General features: G+C 38.3%; 2 protein-coding genes and 1 long non-coding RNA gene across 6 annotated transcripts; 1 reads left to right on the top strand and 2 right to left on the bottom strand.

Moving 5' to 3' along the window:
- Window positions 1-1,608: 1,608 nt before the first annotated feature.
- Window positions 1,609-5,549, bottom strand: LOC113673086 (N-acetyltransferase 8-like). Of its 3 annotated transcripts, XM_027189440.2 has the most exons (3): window positions 5,410-5,549; window positions 4,668-4,708; window positions 1,609-3,924 (listed from the first exon to the last, which is right to left on the bottom strand). In XM_027189440.2, exon 3 carries the CDS (start codon window positions 3,894-3,896, stop codon window positions 3,195-3,197), a length of 702 nt encoding a protein of 233 aa, XP_027045241.2. In that variant the 5' UTR covers window positions 3,897-3,924; window positions 4,668-4,708; window positions 5,410-5,549; the 3' UTR covers window positions 1,609-3,194. The 3 variants fall into 3 exon arrangements, with proteins under 3 accessions (XP_027045241.2, XP_027045242.2, XP_089058164.1); XM_027189441.2 differs by lacking the exon at window positions 5,410-5,549 and having other exon boundaries at window positions 4,480-4,755; XM_089202038.1 differs by lacking the exons at window positions 4,668-4,708; window positions 5,410-5,549 and adding an exon at window positions 4,059-4,377.
- Window positions 5,550-8,962: 3,413 nt separating this feature from the next.
- On the bottom strand, window positions 8,963-10,650 carry LOC113673071 (uncharacterized). The gene is made up of 3 exons (XR_016185314.1): window positions 10,482-10,650; window positions 9,568-9,635; window positions 8,963-9,102 (listed from the first exon to the last, which is right to left on the bottom strand). It is a non-coding gene; the product is annotated as an uncharacterized LOC113673071 (long non-coding RNA).
- Window positions 10,651-17,208: 6,558 nt separating this feature from the next.
- LOC113673069 (putative N-acetyltransferase camello) lies at window positions 17,209-20,974 on the top strand. 2 transcript variants are annotated; one of them, XM_089201982.1, is made up of 3 exons: window positions 17,209-17,562; window positions 18,169-18,239; window positions 19,595-20,974. In XM_089201982.1, the coding sequence occupies exons 2-3, from the start codon at window positions 18,234-18,236 to the stop codon at window positions 20,321-20,323; spliced, it is 735 nt and encodes a 244-aa protein (XP_089058108.1). In that variant the 5' UTR covers window positions 17,209-17,562; window positions 18,169-18,233; the 3' UTR covers window positions 20,324-20,974. The 2 variants fall into 2 exon arrangements, with proteins under 2 accessions (XP_089058108.1, XP_027045226.2); XM_027189425.2 differs by lacking the exon at window positions 17,209-17,562 and adding an exon at window positions 17,921-18,065.
- The last annotated feature ends 1,522 nt before the right edge of the window (window positions 20,975-22,496 follow it).

Genomic DNA, 22,496 nt, shown 5'->3' with positions numbered 1-22,496 from the left:
AAATAATAACGATGAACAGGCGACTTTATGGCTTTATTGTTTTTTGTTTGTTTGTTTGTTTGTTTGTTTTTTAAGAAAAGGGATCTTTTTTTCTACACGAAATTGCACCGAAACCCTATTCGACCTCAGGTCTGACAATTTTTCTAGCGAGTAGTTCGCTTTGTGTGGTCAATCGCCAGTGGCAAGCAGTGTTTGAATTGGATGGTTTCCACAACTGAAATGTCCCTTGTTTAAGTTTAGCTGGTAATCGTTTGGCTCTCTAAGCTATACGTCTGTACTTAAAATACAGGGCTGTTACTAAGGACCTCATAGGAAGATCCACTTAAGCCCCAGTAACGTCGCTTATGTTAAAGATCTCGTTTCCGGTGATCTCGTCTGAAGCTGTCGAAATAGAGATTGCCTCACTAATTGCCACTGAAGAGGTCATGGTAAGGTCGAATGCTGTTGTTTGAAGCCTGGCGTCTCGTGACTTCTTTAAAATGATTGTTTCTCGATGCACCACGCGAATTTTTGTTGTGCACGCTAGGATAAAAAGAATCTAGATTCACTCTTTAAATGTATAAAAGGGTACTCATAACTTATCTCCAGACGAGGAATGGAAACGTATCCCTGAGATTATTCTGGATCACGTGAGGCTGAAGTTTGTTTTCTAGACGTGTACCGACTGCTTGACGTCATCATTACCAAGGAAACGTTTACAGACTTGGCAAATGCCAAGAGAAGAGATAAGAGAAAAAAAAATAGATAAACAAACTGATAAGAAGTGATTGACATATAAAAAGATAACTTAGCTATAATGTTGACAATATTGCAGGCAGCAAGAGTAAAGCCCTGATCATTGATTAAGGTACCCACAATTGAGATCAGACTGTACTCTACCACTGACAGCGTTGTATGAAGTCGGGGTTCTTGGTTTTCTATTTGTCTGAAGAGAAGTGATATCCACGATAAAACGATCAAAGACTGAACCCTTTGATGTATTCGTGCAGTTGGAATACCACAAATGGACGCGAAATTAAAGAGAACAGAATAATTTATGGTTCTCTTTATCCTAGTTGGCAAAATAATACACCCCTTTCAGGCGAAAGCGAAGTACTCCAATGCCTGTTTTATACGAGATTTGATGCAGAATTCTTAAAAAGCAATAGAGATAAGTTTTTCGATGGCATCCTTCTGACAGCAATGGGTCGTGACTGTTTAAGATTCATTTTGGTTGCACGCTCGTAGCCACAGAGCTTCTGGAAACTTGTGATCAACTATATTTATCAGCTAATGAAGGTGCTGTAGCAGATGTCACTGAATTTGATTTGCTTTCATTTCGCTAAGTTTACTGTCTCCCTAATTGTTCATCAAATCGGTAATCTTCCAGTCACCACCTAAACGCAATTCTTAAGGTGGTCGGGCTGAACAAACAAGTAGTTATGAAAAGTTAAAGAGAACAATGAAGAAAAGAAAAATAATATTACACTTCCTGAACTCCATATGGTGTCCTGTATCACGGGGCGGGTTGGATTTCAACCTGTTGGAGGGGGCTCGGGTCTTAATCGATTTTTTGAAAATTTCCGACCATCTCGTCCTTCTGCTCTCTTCACTCAAAGCCGAACACAATGAAATAAAAACTTGTACATTTAATGATCTTTACTGCGCAAACAATCAATTTACAAACCTTAAGAAAGTGTTAAAATGTTTTTTCTATTGTTGTTGAATAAATTTCTCAAAAAAAAGACAAATTAATTTAGTACTTGCAAACCCTCCCCTCGGAAAGCTATTTCTAATTTTAACATCCAATGCAAAAGAGGATAAACGATACCTTGTCTTATAATAACACACTCTGTGCTATAATTATCCAACTAATAGTACCAGAGATATCCCACGCCATAGAAATAGTGTCATTATTTCAAAAGGGAAATGTGATCGTTTGTCTCACGATGTTGTCACTTCGGATGTGGATCGCGACATTTCGACTGCATGCTGTTAGTCTTCTTTAGGCCCGTGAAATTAATATTTATCACGTTGACTAACTAAAACCTAGTATGATTATTTCCACTTTGCAATTAAAAAGTGGACACATAAATACATGTCGATAAATCTTTTTAGTACTTACAACGCAAATTTACACTAACATGGCACAGCAAAATTTGCATCGTGTATTAACAAGGATAAAATCTGATATCACAGCATGGTAGTCAAGATTATGCACCTATCATAGGTATGGTGAAGCTTCTATTTCGAAGCAATAACAAAGCAATTACCCAACTGTGTTTCCACATTAGCAGTCTCAATCTTAAAGGAGCCAATTTTACAGTAGTCAAGACTTTCGTAAACGAATACACGTTTCAACGATATCTTGTAGTCATGTTATAAAATGTGAAAGAGGTCAAAAGTAATGTGTAAGGGATTTGTTTTTCGTTTGCTTGTCTTTTTTCCTCTTTGTACCCTGCTTTTTTTCTGTTTCATTTTTTTGATTTTTGGTCTGTGTTTAATGTTTTACCATTTTTTTCTTCTGAGGGGATTATTGAAACGAATGACAATGGCGAATTCATGAATTTGGTCAAATTTGTGGTCAATTTGTGGCAATCGGTGACTTAGCGTCTTTCCTGTCTCATGACTACTTGCCAAGAAGACCTGTAACATTTACTTACTAATGCCAACTTATCTGCGTATACGACAACTTCTATCAAGCCATCCATGTCATATTTGAGCGAGAGGAGAACACCAAAAGCTTCATCTCGAGCAAATGGTGGGGAGGAAACCAAACCGACTGTAATCCAACTCTATAATCGTTTAAAACTTGTTGAAACGTGATAATTGCAAGGGTGAAGTTAGAATGTGATATATTAGAAAGTCAAGGTAATTTGAGTATGAGCAAATTTTAGTAGACAAGAGAAACTCCATGAACATTTTTCTTCCCAAAATAATTCCATCTGCAAGAGCAGTCGCAATAGCTGAGAAAATATCTTTTGGCCTTCATATTGAATTAAACAGTCATGATGTCCAACGGGCATAGCTCTTGTCTACGTGATGCAACGTTTCTCATCATGAGGGGAAGGTTTAAATGTCCCTCACAAAGGTCTGGTTTACCCGCTACCTTAAAAATCTTTTTCTTTAAAGTTTAAGGAAGATAATTCACCAAATTACTGATTATGAGGAGGATTTGAATCTTTTGTAGAGAGAAAAGGGAAAAGCAGCTAATGTCATAAAACGAGTTCAAAGTGATAGTATTGCAAATCGCTAAGAAGCGTTTTAGGATAAGGAATAGAGGTTCTGAGTTGGAAGCCGTATTTCTTGTATAGTCGAATGGCTGGTGTTTGTGCACTGGTGGTGGTAAGCACAAGCTTCTGGAGTTGCTGATCCTTTGCGAATTTGATCAGTTCGTCGAGCAGTTTCTTAGCAATTCCCATTCTTCTACAGGCTGGTGACACAGACATCCTCTGAAGTTCTGCCACTTCTGGTTTGTGACTTTCCTTGTGAATAAGTCCAACCATTCCCACAACTTTACCATTCCACTCAGCCACCCACATGCGACATTTTTCACTGGACATGTAGGATTTTCCAATATCCTTTAAGTCCGTTGCTAAACAGGAATCGATGAACTTCCAGCATTCAATATACAGAATAAGATACAACCAGGCAGCAAAAAAGACACAAGTAATTACAAGAAGAAAGATGTTTGCAGTCCATTGGAATTTGATGACGAGAACGAAAACAAGTATGCCCCAAGCCGATAAAATCCAAAGATATTTTGGGAAAACATTACGCACTATTAGGCTGATCAACTGCTCCATTCCTTGGGTGAAAATCTCTTGGCAGTCGTGAAGGTCTTGGTTTTTGAATTCCCTTACTAAGACTTCGTTACCACCTCCAATCACAGCGAAATTTTGTTGCTTTGCATTCATCTTACCAGTATGAATAAGGTTAGGAAGTCTAATGAAGAAACAAGGAAATTAAGTCAATTACAACTGAAATAACTTGTCGCATTTACTTGTCGAGCTTCAACGCTTTCTTTCACGTATTTCGTTCGCTTTTAATGCAATTACGAAATGTCATCTTTCCCTTACATTCAATTGCAAAGTAAAATTAAAAGCCTCGTAAAGAAAGTGAGGGAGTCGTACTCATGGAGTCATAAGAAAGTTCCCATAAAAGTTCCTATTGCAAAAACTTTATAGTTGGTCAAGAAGGAGCTCCATTGAAATTCGTTATGTATCGTTTGCTTAGGATAATGTGAAATACTTTCACTCAAAAATATGCATCTTTATCATAAACATCTATTACGAAAGGTTCTTTCGTCCTGATTTCCTTAATTTCCAGCTCATACACAGTTACTGTGGCAAAGACTATAGATTGTGTGTCATTTCCTTAGTGAAAAATATCTGCCCATATTCATTAATGTAACTACGTATATCACTTTAAAGATCCAATGACACTATTGTGAAATACTTCTAACTTCCTCTGATGGGAGGGACTCTAAAAACGTTTCACCTTGGTACTCCTGCAGACAGTCAGAGCTATGCATCTTAGCCCCAAAAGTTCGAGATAGGTATATACGAGGGTAAAACCTTTCCTGTACATACATGTATCAAAAACCGGAGCTACAGTCAACAGCGTAGACTAAATAGGAAAACAGAAAAAGTTCAGTGACCAAAATGATTTAGTGCAAAATAACTCACTTTCTATACCGGTTTGACTAAAAAAGTCTCCCTTTCGTCTCCTATTAAGAGAAAAACCAGTTAGTAGGGCAGCATTGCAATTAGTATAAATTAGTTTCGGGTATCAAATGATTCAATTTGTTTTTTCTCGTTTTAAACTTGTACGTGCTGGCATTGTAACTGAATACAGGCGACAACAATTTACCTTTGACTGACTAAAAATAACCTCATACCTTTCATTCTTCAATCAAGTACCCAAGAAGGCCACAAAAAAATAAAAAGAAAGAAAAGAAAAGAAAAAAATCCTACCAAGGCTGCAACCGTCTAACTTTCTTTTTTTAATACGTCGAAATGACAACTAAGGTCCATAAGTTTGAGTCTCGTTTTTTTTTTTTTTCACCAAAAGGAATAGACATGAATTAAAGTCTATTTCAAGTTTCAAGCCTTTTTCCCAGATCTCCACCCTTAACTTTTTCTGTAATTCTCGGAGAGCTTTTCTATGTGTGACATCGGACATAATCACTCCTCGAGAAAACTTTTTATCTTTTGTACGTTTTTTCTTCAGTCTGCTTACTTGTTTTTTGCATTTTTGTTTGTTGTTGGTTTCTTTTCGTTTTTTATATGTTTGCTTTTTGATGATTTGCTTTGAGAAATTTTGGTTAAAGAGAGTTTCTATTGGGATGAAATCTTCCACCGTTTTTTGGCAAAACAATAAAACTAAATTAGAAGACAAAAAGTATCAGACGACATGTGAAAGACTCACCTCATACCTTCCGTGACCGCTGAAAACTGTGATTGTCGCGACATTGGGGCGCTGACACTAAGCTGTTCCCCCTGTCTGTCTAACACGACATACCAAATTAGAAGGGGAAATTGATTAACACACACGAGCTTTTGAAAACAAAAGGGTAGGGTTCGTGGGCCACCACCGGTAGGTCTGGTCGGTTCCACGTGCAACTCATTGCCAAAGTACTTGAAGAATAGGTAAACAGTTAGTGGCAACCTCACGAAGAGAACGAAGTCCTTCAGATTCGTGCGAATCAGAACTGGTCGTTGTCTTGCGCCTTCACAGCCTGATGTTTCGTCGTTTCCCCAAAATGATCCCAGAATTCACGTTTAATTATACTAACTCATATGCGTGTCAACCGCCGAGATGCTTAACATGAAACTGTACATTGTTCATCAGTTATAAGGGACACTGACGGCATTTTGGTGTATGTACTTTGTACCCTGCGGTTTTGTGGGATTATTGAGTTGAGAACTCACGTGAAGAATGGTTTGCAACTTCGAAACTTGTTTTCCATCACCTTCAGATTTATCAGGTGCAAAAAAACTGCCAACTTCCCAGGCTGATGAATTTTACTCCAATAAAATGAAAACAGTAATTAAAGATAATAATTATGGTAAAGTGATAACAGCAGATCCATATACTTAAGTTTTCAAGATCGAAAAACGATCCCTATTTCAGGTAAATTTGAATGAAGGAAAAAAATACTCCATTTTAGCATAAGCAAAATATGAAGACACAAACAAGGTAAAAAGTCCTGCCCTCGATTGTTCGAAGGTTGGATAACGCTATCCACTGGGTAAATCTCTTTACGGTGGATAACGCAGGACATGTTGCAATCAGTTATCCACTGGATAGTGATTTATTAATTGGAAAGCGTTATCCAACCTTTATACAACCGGGCCCTGGCCTAGAATTGGTTACGGCAACAGCACCGCATCGATGAAATTTCCATTAAGATAAATGGCTCAGAGGTTTAATTATTTAAGACTGCGGAACCACAGATCCTTGTTTTTACTCATTGGTAAAGTAACTATATAGATAATAAACAAACTTCCCCATCCTTTAAGTTGTTGTTTCATAAATTTGTACAGCAAATAATACATTGAATCAATTTGACGGAAGGTGTTGAGAAATTCGTATTTTCGTAAGAAAGGGTCGCAGTCATCGATCTTAGTGAATCACCGGTAATCGTGTCTCACTTCCACAATAATCATACTCAATTCCAATCTCACAAAACCCACCGAAATCAAGACGTTAACCACAGGAACCCCTGAAACCTTAAAATACATTTTTATGAGCATGTCTCGTCTTTATATGTTCATAAATGGAAGTTTATAGTCCTTGCTGTTACACGTGCGGTGACGTAGACCCGCACGTAAATTTATATATATCTATTTCCACTGGAATATTCCTGAAAAGTGATACTTCCACGTTTTTTTTTTCTTTTGTGTTTTTGTTTGTGAAAAGACATCTGTATATCGGAATTTGTTATTTAAATGGAAACAATCAAATAACGATTTCAAGAAATAAGTTGTAATTAGTATACTGTGGATTTTCTCGACGGAATATGACGTTTGTGCATAAGAGCCAAAATTTCGTCATTAAAGAGACTTAGAAATCGATGACTTACATGTTTGTGCACTTTTAACTTCAGTTTGCGAACCGCTTCAGTTGTCGCGGTGTTGGATCAATTTTCAAGAGTCGAAGTGGGCACGCAAGTAACAGTAGATATCCCATGCACTGCATTCATGTCGCTTGTAACAAGCACCACGCAGTGGGGCACCTCGTAAATTTGGCTTCTGTGGAGATTTGATTTTCTCTTTTTTGGCAGCAAAACGTATTATGAAAAGTTGCATGAATGACGGATTGTCAACAACTACTTTGGCCATTAATCACCTGTGAACTTTACTGAAGTGAATTGTGACAAAAGAATGGGTAAAGGCCAGGCGACCGGTCTCAGACAGATTTATCTGATTGTCCGATTTTCATCAAATTTCGTATCTATTGCGTCAACTAGGAGAATCGGATCAATATCAGTATCTGGGCAACTGCCCACCTACCCCTCTCTTAACTCAACAACAGTCAATTGACAACAAGTTAAGGTTAATGTTGGGTTAGTGGAGGGGTAGGTGGGCATTTGCCCAGATACTGATATTGATCCGGAGAATCTTACCATCGACTCTAAAGAGAATGAAACATTAAAGTGATGATCGGCCGCATAAAACCTGCTGATTTCAAGAATATGTTACGGGACCCCAACTAATTAGGTTGATGTCTTATTGTTTCACCTTTTTTTCACTATGTGGGTTCTATCGGAAAGACCAAACTAGTTGAAATTATGGAAAACTAGCAGGCGGTTTCAGTAAATAGAAGCACCTGTACGTATCACTCTCGTTTTGCCATGAACACCATAATTTACCGCACACTACTAGTTGACAGCTGCATTTAAAGTGAATGTAAATTGATTGGATTAGAGAGCTCTTCAACTGACAGATAGACTAATTATTTAAAGTTTGGTTGAACGCCAAAATGACATTCCTGATGGGAAAGGCAACGCTTTTCCTCAACATAAATTCGCCAAGAACTCGTGGTTGCATAAAGATATGCATATGCGAGTATGAAGTCAATACCGCTACTACGCACCCGCTAGTTGGAATTGGACAAGCATTCGGCCGTTATTTATTTTTAATTATATAACGACGTGTCTTGAACACAGAATTAAACACTGGATTTAATTCACTAAAGAGAAAGAACTTCTATATGTAACAAGTAAAAAGAATATACGAAACAGCAGCTAAATTCCACAAAGGCAATCTAAATTCAAATTACCCCAGTCAATGTGCTCTATATTTCTTTCGCTCCCACTCGCATTTACAGGAACTGACACTCACGCAGTGGAATTCCTTCAAAATGTCCTCTTTACAGCATATAAAAATGTTCCCTCACTGAATTGTACGACTTCTAGACGCTGATCTCAGGTGAGTCAAATTATTTACAAGTTCCAATCATACAATAGACCAAAACTGAAGCAATCAAAAGCACTGTTTATAACCAAAGGAATCCACCTCCGGTTTCTTCAAGTTGGCGAACCATTTTTGATGACGATGAAACCATGATAAAACATCCAAGTAAAATAACGACTAAGCTGTACTCCATGAGCAGTTCTTGAGCCGTTAAAATTCTGGACTCAGTGGGGAATGACCTCCTGCGTAAGGAAGGTATCTGGTTCATTGTGATCAAATCTTTTGGCTCGAGAAAGGTTGAATCTGGCAGCAACATGACAACTTTATCCCAACAGAACTTGTGCGGGAGAAGCAGTATTTTAAAACCATTCATGGTTGTAACTGTATATTGCAATTGGTGCTGAGCATACGCACACCACCAACGGCGATGTCAACATTTTCGATAATTACTCAGCTCCCAAAAGCGAACTGCCATGACACTACAAGAGAAACCTAGGCTCCGTCATGTCCATCAGCTGTGAAATTGAGATTGTCTCTACTTAACAAGACAGAATTGATTAAAGGAAATAATGATATCTGTACATTCAGCAAGCTTTTATTATCTTGAACAATCTATTACTTCTGTCCTCAGAAGTTAACCATCAATTTTCATTTACTTACGTAACACCCCAAAATTTTAGCTCATATTCTGAGAAATTTCCATCTGTGAATAAAAAAAAAACCATCTCTAACCTTTTGCTATGAATGAATTGTTCCCACGTTTTCGATTATATCAAATTATTTAGAATTATTACGACGGAAGAGCTCATGCAGCGCACTGCGATCTTATACATTGCAACGTCCTATGTTTTAAGTTGCCTAAGTAAAGGAACGCGTTGGAATGTTCAGTGGTCTGCCAATAAGATAATGAAAAAGGATATCAGCTGTCGAAGAGCAGTATGCTCACCTAGAGTGCTAATAAGTCAAGTTTTCAGGGAAAATGAGCCATAAAATACTAATATTATAGCTCAGGTGATGAGAGGGATATGCGACTTCTGATTGGTTAAGAATCGCATTACATCTGATTAACCAACGGCGAACATACACTAATAATGTGCGTGAAGAATGGATAAATAAAAGATTTATCAGTAACTCTAGTGACCAGATTTGAATATATATTTCGCCTTACCATGTCATATTATACCATAAATTCAATTTTCTCCTCAAGCATAGTCTCTGCGGCTGTTTTGTCGTTAACTACGAATATAAAGGAATTTAAATTAAGTGACACCGTATTGAGTGGTCACCCTGTATCAAAAGGCCTGTTTGTATTGTCTCCCATCCGTATTAAACGGTCGCTTAAAGCGTAACTACTTAAATAGAACTAGGAATGACCTTTCAAGTAAAATTCAAGTAATCACAACCACACTTTGTTTGTGATCAAATTTCTTTTCAGCGTAAGGTCTACGATCAAATACGACACTGGCCTTTATTCTCGACTTTTCCATTATCTTCATTATCTTCATTATAGTCCGTCCAATGACTATGTGAACACTCTACTTTATGAAATCTTACTCAACTGATAGATCCCGGGTAAAAGGACAAAATTCATCGGAGAGCTCGATATATTATGTATTGCTCATGATAAACTCGCTGGTCGATTTTTATTTGGACCGGGACTAAAGATTTACATCCTTGCATTTGGCAATGAATAATGATGATGATAAGATTTTTTCAGTCTCAAATATAATCCTCTTTCTTTCATATTCACTTGACAAAAACTGAGCTGACAAATATATATATGTATGTAAACGATGCGTGTAATGTGTATATATGCATATAATGATGAATAATGCGTATAATCTTGTATACCTCTACCTTAAACGAGCGTAATAGTTATTTTCATCTTTATCACTTTTGTTTTTAATTTTCAAGAGAACTTGTTATTATCTGTATGTGAATTTGCCCTCTGGCCTCGTCAACATATGTGGAGAACTTTTATCCGAAGCAGGGTCAAAAAGGCTGAGATGTATGCAGTTCTTAATCAATGTGACAGTCGCATCCTAAATATGTCCAAGAAATCGATGCTTACGTATTACTAACCTTTGGGTGGCTTTTTCCCTTTTTTCCTCATTTTGTTCAACTGTTTGCTCTAAAAGTCGAAAAACAACCAAACAAACCAACGGACAAAGAAAGGTGACAACCAGCGAACTACGTCCAGGAGGAACGCTCGTACAATGTTTAGCCAATAGATGTCACCAGTTCCCTTTCTTCTATGAAACTTGATAAATCAGGACTGTTTTTCCTTAATCTCGGAAACCTGGGAAAGGTTGCTCTATGGGGGAGGTGAAAATCCCTAAGTCAATGGTTTATGTGATATCCATTTCCAATCAGTAGATCAGTAATTCCATTTCGAGATGGAGATTATAATAGGTGATCCATCGATCTCTCTTCCGAGACCCCAAGAGGTTTATGCTATGCATCAAGCTTCTTAACTCAAGATTTTTTATTAACTCAGACCCGACCAGGAGGTTGGGCAAATGAAGCTTAGCGAGGACATTCTTTGGTTGCCCTTTGGGCTAAACTGATTTGAAATGAACCCATATTTTCTCAAGAAGCAAGAAGAGGTAGACCATTAGCTAACCGTAGTTACAATCGAGGGAAAAAAATTTTGTAACGATGACGAAGATTCAGATTTGCTCAAAGTTCACGATATGCAAAAGATTTTCATTGTTTTTTTTTTAATTTTTTTATTTCAGCTCACCATTGCTCTTACCATTTTTATCATTTCAAGCTGTCCTAAAAATGAAAACATATAGTGCAGGCGAGAGTCACATGTCACGCACTAAACAGTTGTTTTGCCTGTAGTAACGTGTACTTCCACATCCTTCTTTGCGCAGATAGTTTCGTTGAGGGAAGATTGCCTCTACCTACTCTTGTCTTGTGTTTTGGCTGCCTGTGGTGTAAGTGCAACTCTAAAACGTATAGACTAAAGTTTATGCGATCCATTTTTCATTTTTTTTTTTTAATCAAATTAACTTTCTACTTAAAATAAATTAAATTAAGAAGCAAACATTTTTTCTTGATTTGACTTGCTTCTTGCTTTGTTTGGCTTAGCACTTTTTATCTTTTTGAGTCCCTGCCACGGACGTCTTACAGTTTGTGGAACGGGAAAACTTCGGCGTTTCAGAATATCCCCCCTAGAAATTTTAGCTGTGAACCTCGATTTCGCGCTCTACTAGATCCAGTTTCCTTGGCCAACGTCCAAGCATTTCGAACGTTGGTCTCTGCCTGATGGCTAATTTAATTTTAGAAACCAAGAAATCAGCGGGAAAGGAAACTGGCCTGACATGCTTTATTTTGTCACCAGGGGCTTAAAATATTAGCGAATCATAAAGACCTCAGTATCCTGCAAGATAATTAGCTATAATGATAATCACAAGTAAATCAATTGTTTGCCCTTCTGTTGCAAGTTACATACTGAGCTTATGCAAACCCTTTCATCTAGCCTCGTGACTCTGAAGAAAATTCAAAATGCCACATAACAGCTTTTATAGAAACAACATTTCTTCATGGCCTAGCTTCCCTCTAGATTAAAGTGATTAATACCCTTTTCCTTGAAAACTAAGATCCCCCGGTTACGATAGAGCTTTCCGATTCATTAACTTAATATCTTGTCCGTTTTTACCGATCTGTTTGCAGTTTTAAATTTTTTAAGCTCGATTAGGCTATTAAAGTTGTTTAGTCTATTCTTATATGAGTTTCTGGGGCGGTTAATTACAATGTAAACCCAACTAACTTGACGTCATCGTTTCTTTTTCAATCCGAAGTCTCTAGTGAATCATTCGGATGAAAGCGAGCAAACGAAAAAACTGTAAAGAGGCCTCGACAGGGAGAGCTCAATAAATACCAACAAGCGGAAATCAAAACGTTTGCATTAAAAAACAATGGCTTTCGTTTCCAATAGGCTACGCATAATCAAAGTAAATGAAAATATCTGAAATACACGCAAAGATCTTCCTCTTGTGTTGGTGCACTTTCATTGGGTTAAGTTCCACCTTTCACCCGTTCTGGAAGAGCGCATTTGTCACCGACTTTTTCCTCAATCCGCCCTATACTGTAGGTCGTGGTTCTCTCTCGTGGTTTTGGCTTTCATGTTCCCTTTTCATGGTTGAGCCCTTTGCCTTTGTATTGCTGAGGCATGGCACACAAAACGAAGAGCATTACTCCGGCTATCAACGATTCGATACCCTGAAGTTTCGGCAGTTTACTTTCCTATCAAATTGAAATGGCGTTACTGAGTGCCAAGCAATTTTAGCAAGCTTAGTTCAGTTTAGCCATGGTTAAACTGCTTGTTCCGTTGACATCATTTCAGAACGATCAAAGAAATTTATAGTTAAGGAGTGCTTGAATACTTCACTTTAATTCCTCAAAAAGGTATTTACAAAGTTATCCTAAGCTTCCACAAGGTCAGTACGTGACTTCAGGCTGAAATTGTTAATCTCCAAATCACTTCAAGGTCATTCATCCGACTTTCTAGAATTATTCCTGTGATCTCAATGTCCAGGGGAGAACACACATTAAGCAGGTAAAAAACAAAATTCTAGACCTTTGACTTGATTCCATTTGGAGATTGAAAATATCTCGTCACTCCCCCAAACTTGTATTGCGTGTTCTCTGCGGCTCCTTTTCTTCCTTGGATCAGTTGAAAGTAATAAGGGATGATAACGTGCACCTGGACCCATAATTTGTGTTTTTGTTTTTGGTTTTGGTTTTTTTGTTTTTGGTTTTGGTTTTTTTGTTTTTGTTTTTGTTTTTTTCGGTTTGCGCTAAAGGAAATAGCCACTCATGCAATTATTCAAGAACGTTCGTCCTTTCCTTTGTGATTCTATTTTCGAACGATGTTCAATTTAGGCAGCAACCAGAACTCTCACGTAAATAGTTCTGCGAGGAAAGAGCTGTTAGCTAAAGATAGAACTTCCAAAATAGGCTCCCGCCTAAAAAAAAAAAAAAAAATACGATGATAATAACTTAAGAAAAAAATTAATGTCATAGTCACACATTATAGATGTTTATCCATCGGTTCAATTTCAAGTGTTTCTTGGCTTATTCCTGTTAAAACCTGGTAATGAAAAACGTGTGCACTTATCGGCTTTCTTTGACCGCTGAGTTAAACGGATTGAAAATCAACTGCCGCGCAGGAACCACCACTAAAATGTTTTTGTTTGGAACCTTGATATGTTTTCCTTAAATCTGACTCCTATTAATTTCTTTGCAAAGCGTACAGCCGACATACAAATCCTTATTAAGGAAGACGATTATCGTCTCGTAAAGCCCAGTGCAGTATAATGCGGCAATTGATACCTTTCCTGTTTGTGGTAAATTTGGTGTGAGATAGACTTGGTCTTAGTATAATAATTGGAGATTTGTTCAAATCAAGCAGAATCGATGAACATTGCTAAGGATAACACTCAGACAGTTGAGAAGCTTCACAACAGGTATACCACAGCACTCAATTCTCAAGCGAAAATGAACAGGGCGACATCATCACATCCATCTAACACAGGAAACCACCGTGCCTCTTCCCATGAATTACACAGGTGCCGTTTTATAAGAGCATATTCAACATCAGAATTCATTTTGGAGTACTGCCTGTTAACTGTGACTCTGGGACTTTTCATCTTCATCTCACTATTCTTCAAACTTTTGAAATGCCATTTCACCTGGTCGGTATATTTGTCTGACGAGTCATCTTTTGACGGAAAGTGAGTGCTTTTCAGAAAGGTTTCGTTCGACGCTTGGTTGAGAAGTGTTGACCTCGCGGTTTTCCACTAAAGGTTTCGCCCCACGGAGGGAGTTCGCCTTCACTACGAGGAGCTCGCCCTATACAATACAAGAAGTTCGCCAATTTAGTAGTTTTCTATTCTGACTTTGGCCATGATTTTCCACAAGACAAAACATGCTTCTTTGCAGATTAATTCATAAAGTAGCTGGACGATAAGCATGAAACTTCTTGCTGGAATTGACATGTTCGCCGGTAGAATTAGCAATTAAAAGTGACTAACCAGTTTTCAATCTTCAACTTGCAAGTTAATTAAGTTGAGCTTAACTTTTTTAGATTGTTCCCAACCATAATTGAAATGACTTATTAAAGGAGGGGAAAAAACCCGCAATACCACAGGAAAATAAGCGGAGAAAATGATTGACTTGTTTTCGTTGTTGTTGCTGTTCGTCTGTTTGTTTTTATTTCACGTTGATGTGTCTCCTTGTAAATGTTTACGCAGATGTAAAGTGTACAGAATAGGAAATGGATTTATTACATGAACACAAGTTTTTTATGAACGATATGAGTATTATTGTAAATTTATCATTCATGGTGACCAAAGATCACTTTAATTTCTCTTGTGGTTAGATAGAAACTGAACAATCTCAGCTTTTCTTCTCATGGCTCTGTATTCAATGTTACATAATTCGAAATCGACCAAACGGAAAAAAATAAAAATTCGAAGACTTCACCCCTCTCCTATCTAAAAAGGTGATAAAGAATTGATACGTGACAGATAAATATTTAATACATATATATATATATTATATATATATATATATATATATATATATATATATATATATATATATACATATGTATGTATGTATGTATGTATGTATGTATATATCTATACATTTATATTGAGATGGGAAAAAACAAGGAGACTACACTTTCATCCCGACAAGACTGGTTCGTGATTAACTCTCTCTTCAGGGGTTTGTTGTGATTGTCGATAATCTGCTTAGTGCTATTCATGCAGTTGTCACTAATCTTGATGACATTGCGATTGAAGATTTCTTCAGGGAGCTGTTTTTCTACTAGGACAAGGAATCTGTGTCCGATATTGGTGCTGACCTTTTTACTGAATGCAGGGTTGTACCAGAGTGTGTTGTTCCTTTGTTTTATTTTCCATTTGTTAGTCGTTGATGGTTCACAGGGTAGAATGTACCGATATCCGAATTTTTGATTTATCCGAGCTCATCGATGACACCGCAGATAAAACCACAAATAACACAAAAGACAACAAACCTTGCAACGGCCGACTAGATCACATGCCCGCTCAACGGGAACTGCCTCCAATCATCAGTTATCTACCAAGCTACCGACACGCGTAAGGAAAATAGAGCTACTGAAACGTACATCGGATTTACAGAAAACGACTTCATGACAAGATAGAGAAACCACTCAGCAAACATATCTGGACTCTTAAGGACAATAACATTGACCACTTTATTTCATGGCGTATCATCAAGCTCACACTACAATAGCGCAAGTAAAAGATGCAACCTCTGCCTTAAAGAATAATTACTAATCATCCCCCGACCTGAATTTTCATCACTTAAAAAACGTTATGAACTTTTGTCGAATCAATATCAGCATCTGGGCAACTGCCCACCTACCCCTCCCCTAACTCAACAACAGTCAATTGATAAAAAGTTAGGGTTAATGTTGGGTTAGGGGAGGGGTAGGTGGGCAGTTGCTCAGATACTGGTATTGATCCCTTTTGTCTTCATGCCGTCACAGAAACAAATCATTGCTGCGTAGCAGCTGAACAAGACATCTTAATTTGCCGCCACATCTGTTATGCAAATTGCATGTTAACGACGGTTACGAATATTCTTGCCACTAAAATTCCCTGAAGAACGAGTTAATCACGAAACAGGCTGGTCGGGATGAAAGTGTAGTCTCTTTGTTTTTTCCTATCTCAATACATATACATATATATATATTATATTCAACAGGATTAGTGAAATCCTAAAAGTATGGACGACGGAAGTTCACGATTAATTAGTTTGGGCTCCAGACCCAAGGGAGAGGCAAGCTTGCTTGCAGGTTATCCTTGTAAAAACTTGAAAACGCATAACCATCTCTCTGACGACTGCGAACACTGCGTTCGCTTGCTTTCCTTTTCTGCTGAGAGCTTGGCAAAGGCGAAACCGCTGAGGGAACAGAAGGAGAAGTAAAACGCCTGAAGAAGGACTGGCGTTATGCGATTGGAAATTAAGATCCTACTTCTAACCCGCGAACAGTTCTCATCAGCGCTGCTACCGCACGAGCAGCAAAGTCTGCGATTTTCAACACGGCAAGCGAAGTTTTTGTCGGTATTTTTTCGTAGCATTTTCCTCACAGAACCCCTGCACGCTCTCGGGTCGTGCCATCTCTACCACCCATGCCGCAGTGCAAATATGAACCTGCTTTGAGGTTTCCCTAATCAGCGCCCAGATTGCTTTATGTTTGCAGGATATATGTCCCTAGTTCAATTGATACTTGTAGATCTGTCATATGGCGTGTTATCGTGCAAGAACGCGGCTGTCTCGGTCTCAGATAGACTAAATTCCCGGCACTTAGAAATTTAAACCGAATCCTCACAGAATACCTCTCACAAACCTAATCAGAGTATTCTCTGTTTGTTTAGAAATGCCACGCGATTTCAAAAATTAAAACGCTTTTAGCGAGCGAACTTTCCGAGCTTAAACGCACCATAGAATTGCCAGGTCAGATATGTTTTTAATAACACCGCTATTCTGTGGAATCTGTATTAACTGTACTGTATTATGGTTTAAATTTTTTGTAGCTAACAGGATTTTACGATTTTACGTCTACTAGTGGTACAAGCTCGAAAAAATGAAGAAGATTTACTCCGGATACTGCCCTTCCAATATCATCATTCAAAATTAAACGTGACCAAGTTCCCAGCTCTTCCGAACACGACAGTATTTGGGTCAGGTGCTATTTGTGACTGCATACGTAACTGAACGAAATATGCCTTACACCGCAACCTAATACAGTCGGAACGAGATCGCCAAAAATAGATTTTGGATCACGAGCTGCTCTTGATTCATTCATTTGTAAGCCGGTTTCGTGATGGTTTACTGTCGAAGCTTAGTGCTGAAACAGACTCTTACTTTTATTGTCAAATAGCGTTTCAAAATAACGGTTGCGAACGAGGTTTCTAATTAATTGCTTCTCAAATAGACTCTTCCTTTTATAGTCAGAAACAAAACTGTGTTTAAATAACGGCTATAGACAAGGCTGTCGCGCTCACGAATTGGCCCAATTTAGCGAACGACACTTCACTTCTGTCCAAACAGACAAAAAATCATTTTGACATAAGCAAGACATCTCAATTGCTGTAAGGTAAGTTCACCATGTTGTGTTCTCGACAAGTGGGTAAATTAATCCACGAACTGAAAATGCAATTCTTATTTGAGAAGAATCCTGGGTAATTTTTCTGTTGTTCCAGTGCGTGTATCCCTTGCAGAAACACGAAAATTGAACCAGACATATCTCTTTCAAGTACGCGCCACACAGACACAAGCGACTTTGTGCATTTTGAAATCAACATCACGTCTGAGTTCTTTCAAGCGTTGTGATTGGTTGAAAGGCGCGATTTTAACGTCATCGCAAGCCATGCTGAGACGCCCAGCCAATCAGAGACCTGTCTACTTACAATGCCAGCACGTACATTAATAAACATTAGTAAACAGTGCTGTTTGGAGATCACGTATTGCCAGCATATAACAAAGAGAGGAAGGAGAAAAATTTGCCTCTTTGTTATCTGGCTTGCTTGCTTGCAGATACCTGTCTAATCAAACTCGGATTTTGTTCATGCGAAACTTGGAAAAAAGCCTTTCTATTAAGTAGGGGCGCTTGTTTTCCTCATCACTTAATTTGCTATCGCTAGTTAGAATTGTTTTTGAGAAGCAAAAGCTAAATTAACGTTGATTTGCTCTTCACTCGTAGGAGAACAGGGCTTGATCTGACAGAGTGCAGAATACACCATTTTGTGAATCAAAGCGAGGCATAGAATGAAGGTATTTGAAAGCATTTACATCAACAGTTTTCACTCGCGTAGATATCAATATTAACTGTGTGAAAGAAATTATTAACAGTTACGACAATTTGCAAATTCCGTGGTAAAATAGATACACGTATTCTTGGTAACGCATTCAATAAACTTCAATTTAGTTATTCTCGACCAAACAATGCAGGTGAAATTTAATTTTTCCTCATAGCAAACGTTTCGTTTCATATTAGTTTTAACTTATTGCGACTCCTTACCCTTTATAAGTGTATCATCGTGCTAAATGATTATGTAACGAGAGGGAAAATCCAATACTTGTAAACACATTTCACTTCTAACGATATTTTCATTCTGACACAAAAGTTTATCAGTAACCGCGGCACCTTAAAGGAAATGGAATGGCAAAAAATAATAAGCAATCTCGGTTTCAATTATTTATTCGACCTTTAGCCATCAATCTTAAAATTTGGCAAATTTGTTTCGATGAAAAGAGTTGTCTTTCTGTATGTTTGCTTTTTTGTGAATTTGTTCTTGTTTGTTTATTTGTTTGTTCGTTTGTTTTGTCTTGTTTTGTTTTGTTTTTTTTTCGCTGTAAGACAAGTGTATAGCAATTTTAAAGCTACTAGCGCTGGGCATGTTGGCTGCTGATCACAGTACGCAAAACGAACTTTAAAATATATTGAATGCGTAGTAGAATGGTAAAAGCCCTCTGCACTCTGGATTGTTTAAACAGAGAAACCTCAGGAAAATTTCACAAAAGATTCTTAAGTAAAAAAAAAAAACAGGAAAAAAAGAAACTAAAACAAAAAAACCCTGCAAAGAAAAAAGGGAAATTATAAGATGTGTGCGCATGCCCTCATCGGGTACAACTCTTCGCTCAGTTCATGCATCAAAACGGAACGTTCCGTGACCTAGTTTTTGTACAAGTGCGCAGTTTAAAGTGGTCACGAGACCTCGAGGAAATAGACCCCCTTTCATTAGTCACCCAGTCAGTGTTGAAAACTGAAAACTTCATGTGCCGCAAGTCAAACCTGCGGCCATTTTTAGCCGCGCTCTTTGACGAAGGATCACTTGACATTTTGTCGGCTGGTTATTAATTTTAAACAAAAGCATCTGTTTTTAGGTTTCTCTGGCTATGTTTAGTGCGGTGAAGTCAGACAGAAGTTTTTAATTATCTCCAACGCGTTACTAATACGATAACAAAGGAAATTCTAGCTAAAATAGTCTAGGAATTTTAAAAGATATGAAAGAGCGTGATTTGTCAAGAGAGGGCGCATTGATTGCGTTGGTTTGAATAAAGCAGTTCTCTTTTCTGTCGGCGGAAGGTTAAGAACCCTTTTGTTTCATTTTGGATTTGTTTTTCAGATGATGTCGACTACCAATGAATTTGAACCTAAAAGAAGAATGTTTCCAACAACAACAATTGATTCTGGGGAGGTAGTAATACGATCATACCATACTGCCGATTATCAGCAATGTCGGGAGATATTCACCCAAGGAATGGAACAGTTGATCAAGCTCGTAACACAACTGGTCTTCCCCAGATTCTGTTGGCTTCTCGCAGCCTTGAGTGCCTTTGTGTTTCTTGTTGCGTTTAAATATTCCCTGTGGCTTGTTCCACTCTACATTTTTGCTTGTCTGGTTATGCTGTCGCTTTTGTATGTGGACGTTTACCTGGAGTGTTGGAAGTTCATTAACTCTTGTTTGGCATCAGACTTGAAGGACATTGAAAAGACTTATATGGCCAACGATAGCTCCCACATGTGGGTGGCTGAGTGGAATGGTAAAGTTGTGGGAATGGTTGGACTTGTTCATAATGAGAGCCACAAGCCAGGAGTTGCTGAACTTCAGAGGATGTCTGTATCACCAGCCTGTAGAAGAATGGGAATCGCCAGGAAATTGCTCGACGAGCTACTCAAACACGCGAAAGAACAGCAGTTGGAGAAGCTTGTTTTGACCACCACCAGCGCACAGACACCAGCCATTCGACTTTACAAGAAATACGGCTTCAAGCTTGTAGCAGTCTTTCCTTATCCACAAAAACTTCTTGCAGACCTGCAGTATTCTTGCTTTGACCTTCGGCTGAACGATTAGGATTTTACTGGAGCGTTTCTCTGTGGCTGAGGCGAGCGTCGATATTCCCGCACGCCCACAAGTAGATTATGGTAGCTAGTAAGTCATTCATGTTCACTGGATAAGTGATGGTATCACTTCAAGTTAAGAGGCACTTGCAGCATGTTCAGCACAAGGACGTGTTAAGAGAATGCTCGGCCATTTCTGTGGCTGGTGTTTGTTGGAGACATTAAAGAAGCGAGCTTCTCGTATCAATATAAACCGGACTTGTCAGAGAAAAAAGCCTTGCCATTGTCATTCTAAAGAAAAGACGTAGTTCAGTGCTTTTGTATTTTTTTAGTATTAATTGTATTTCAGGTACCACAATCTATTTCAGACAAAACTCACCCGACTACGGCTATATTTTCTGGTGCCACCGTTGGGCGAAGTGAAAGTTCTACGCTATTGTCGGTAGTAATAACCTGGTTTCAAAAGCAATAGTTCATTTTCTTCATGTCATGGTAGTAATAATTTGCTTTCAAAAGCAATAATTCATTTTATTCCTGCCACCTAACTCAGAAATTTGCTCTTTGGCTAGTTAAACCAAAACTTAGTTTGATAGGATTGAAGGATGAGGTTGTCTTTAGAAATTACTTACGGATTTGTCTTGAATAAAAACACGTTATAAAGTCACCGATTGAATTCAGTTTTATGTTTTGTCCTGTTTCATCGGAGTATGGGAGTTGCTTATCTTCTTTAGGGGTGCAGTTGATGACCGGAAGGCGAATTCAATTTTTTTTAGAAAACTTCTACCCACACCAATCGACAAGGAAAGCCCTTCTCTCAGCATTTCAAGTAAATTATTTAGAGACAAACTCTGTGAAAGCATTAGGGGGAAGAAATCTTTTCTAATACGCTAAAAAATTTTATCTTTCAAGAAACCAGTAGTTGGTAAGCTCTTGCCATGTTCGAAGTGGAGTGTGTCAAGGCTTTCCTACGCGACGGATTCGAAATCTTCGTGAGACTCGGGGAGAAATTTCCTCTTCCCCATTACGAAGCGCGGGCTTAGGAGGGTGGCAAAAACTAATCTTCCAATAACTCACCTTCCGCCTGCCACGTGCCGGAAAAACATTCCTTGCGGAGAAAATAATGAGTAATAATGCCAAGGGAGTGAATTTCCTCTCAAGATAAATTGACTTCATTCTTGAAATTCGCTCATGGAACTGTCATCAATGGTGAGCGTTAAGAAAAACAAACTGCGCAGATCAAAAACAAAAATGGAATCACTTATGGGTGTATGGGATAACTAAAATTGAAGGACGAATAACTTGCGAAACTCGACAAGCCTGCTCAAGTATGTGTGTGCATTCAGGATTATGTAAATTGAAAACCATTTGCCTAATTCGCCCGACTTTTACTTTTTTCAAATTCTTATTTCTTCAAACCATCCTTATTTTTCGTGCGGCTTTAGTTTAAAATGTTTCAGAGGTCATAATTTACAAAAAATAGACAGAATTACCCAAAAATAATTTGACCGGCTAGCTTCTCGGAATACTATTGATAGAGGGCATCAATACCAATTATCCGTCCTAAAAACCCGATCCTCTAAAAAAGATGGGTCATGTTCAACATCACTGGTTTATTTTCGGCGTGAAAGTTGATCCGCAAACTCTCCTCCTTGTAAAGGTCAATCAACTGTCATGCGGAGGACCACCACCAAGACTTTGTTTAGCGTCTACGTTCGGGTTTGAATCGTGCTCATGAGTTTACAGGCTGTATGCTGCTTGCACCTGCTATGCCCGTGCACGAACACATGCTGCACTTCCGAGAATGGCACCCAAAGGTCCAGGGTACACAGGGAACATTTATGCGGACGTGACTCGGAGCGATTGAGACAGTCCATTGTTACGTAAGTAGATTTGATTCAGGGATTTGTCCCAAGCCCTCCAGTCAAGTTCAGAGAACAAAAGGGCAATAAAGATACAGTGTCCTACTGAGCATAAAGCATAACTTTGATTGAAAGGGAAAAAAAAACTTGGTAAAAATAAACTTAGGCCAATAATCCGTATTAGCGTGAACTTTGTTTTCTAAAAAATGATTACGATGCCTCCCTTCAGCGAAAACAAGCACTGGCTGATGTCGGGAAAACCAACGAGGCGTGACGCATGAGGAAAGTAAAAAAATACGTTTTTCCTTTACTACATTTCGTTATTTC

The sequence above is a fragment of the Pocillopora damicornis genome, chromosome 1 (assembly GCF_964200805.1).
Source record: "Pocillopora damicornis chromosome 1, jaPocDami1.2, whole genome shotgun sequence".
NCBI classification, from domain to species: Eukaryota; Metazoa; Cnidaria; class Anthozoa; order Scleractinia; family Pocilloporidae; genus Pocillopora; species Pocillopora damicornis.
This window is presented reverse-complemented; position numbering and strand designations above follow the sequence as displayed.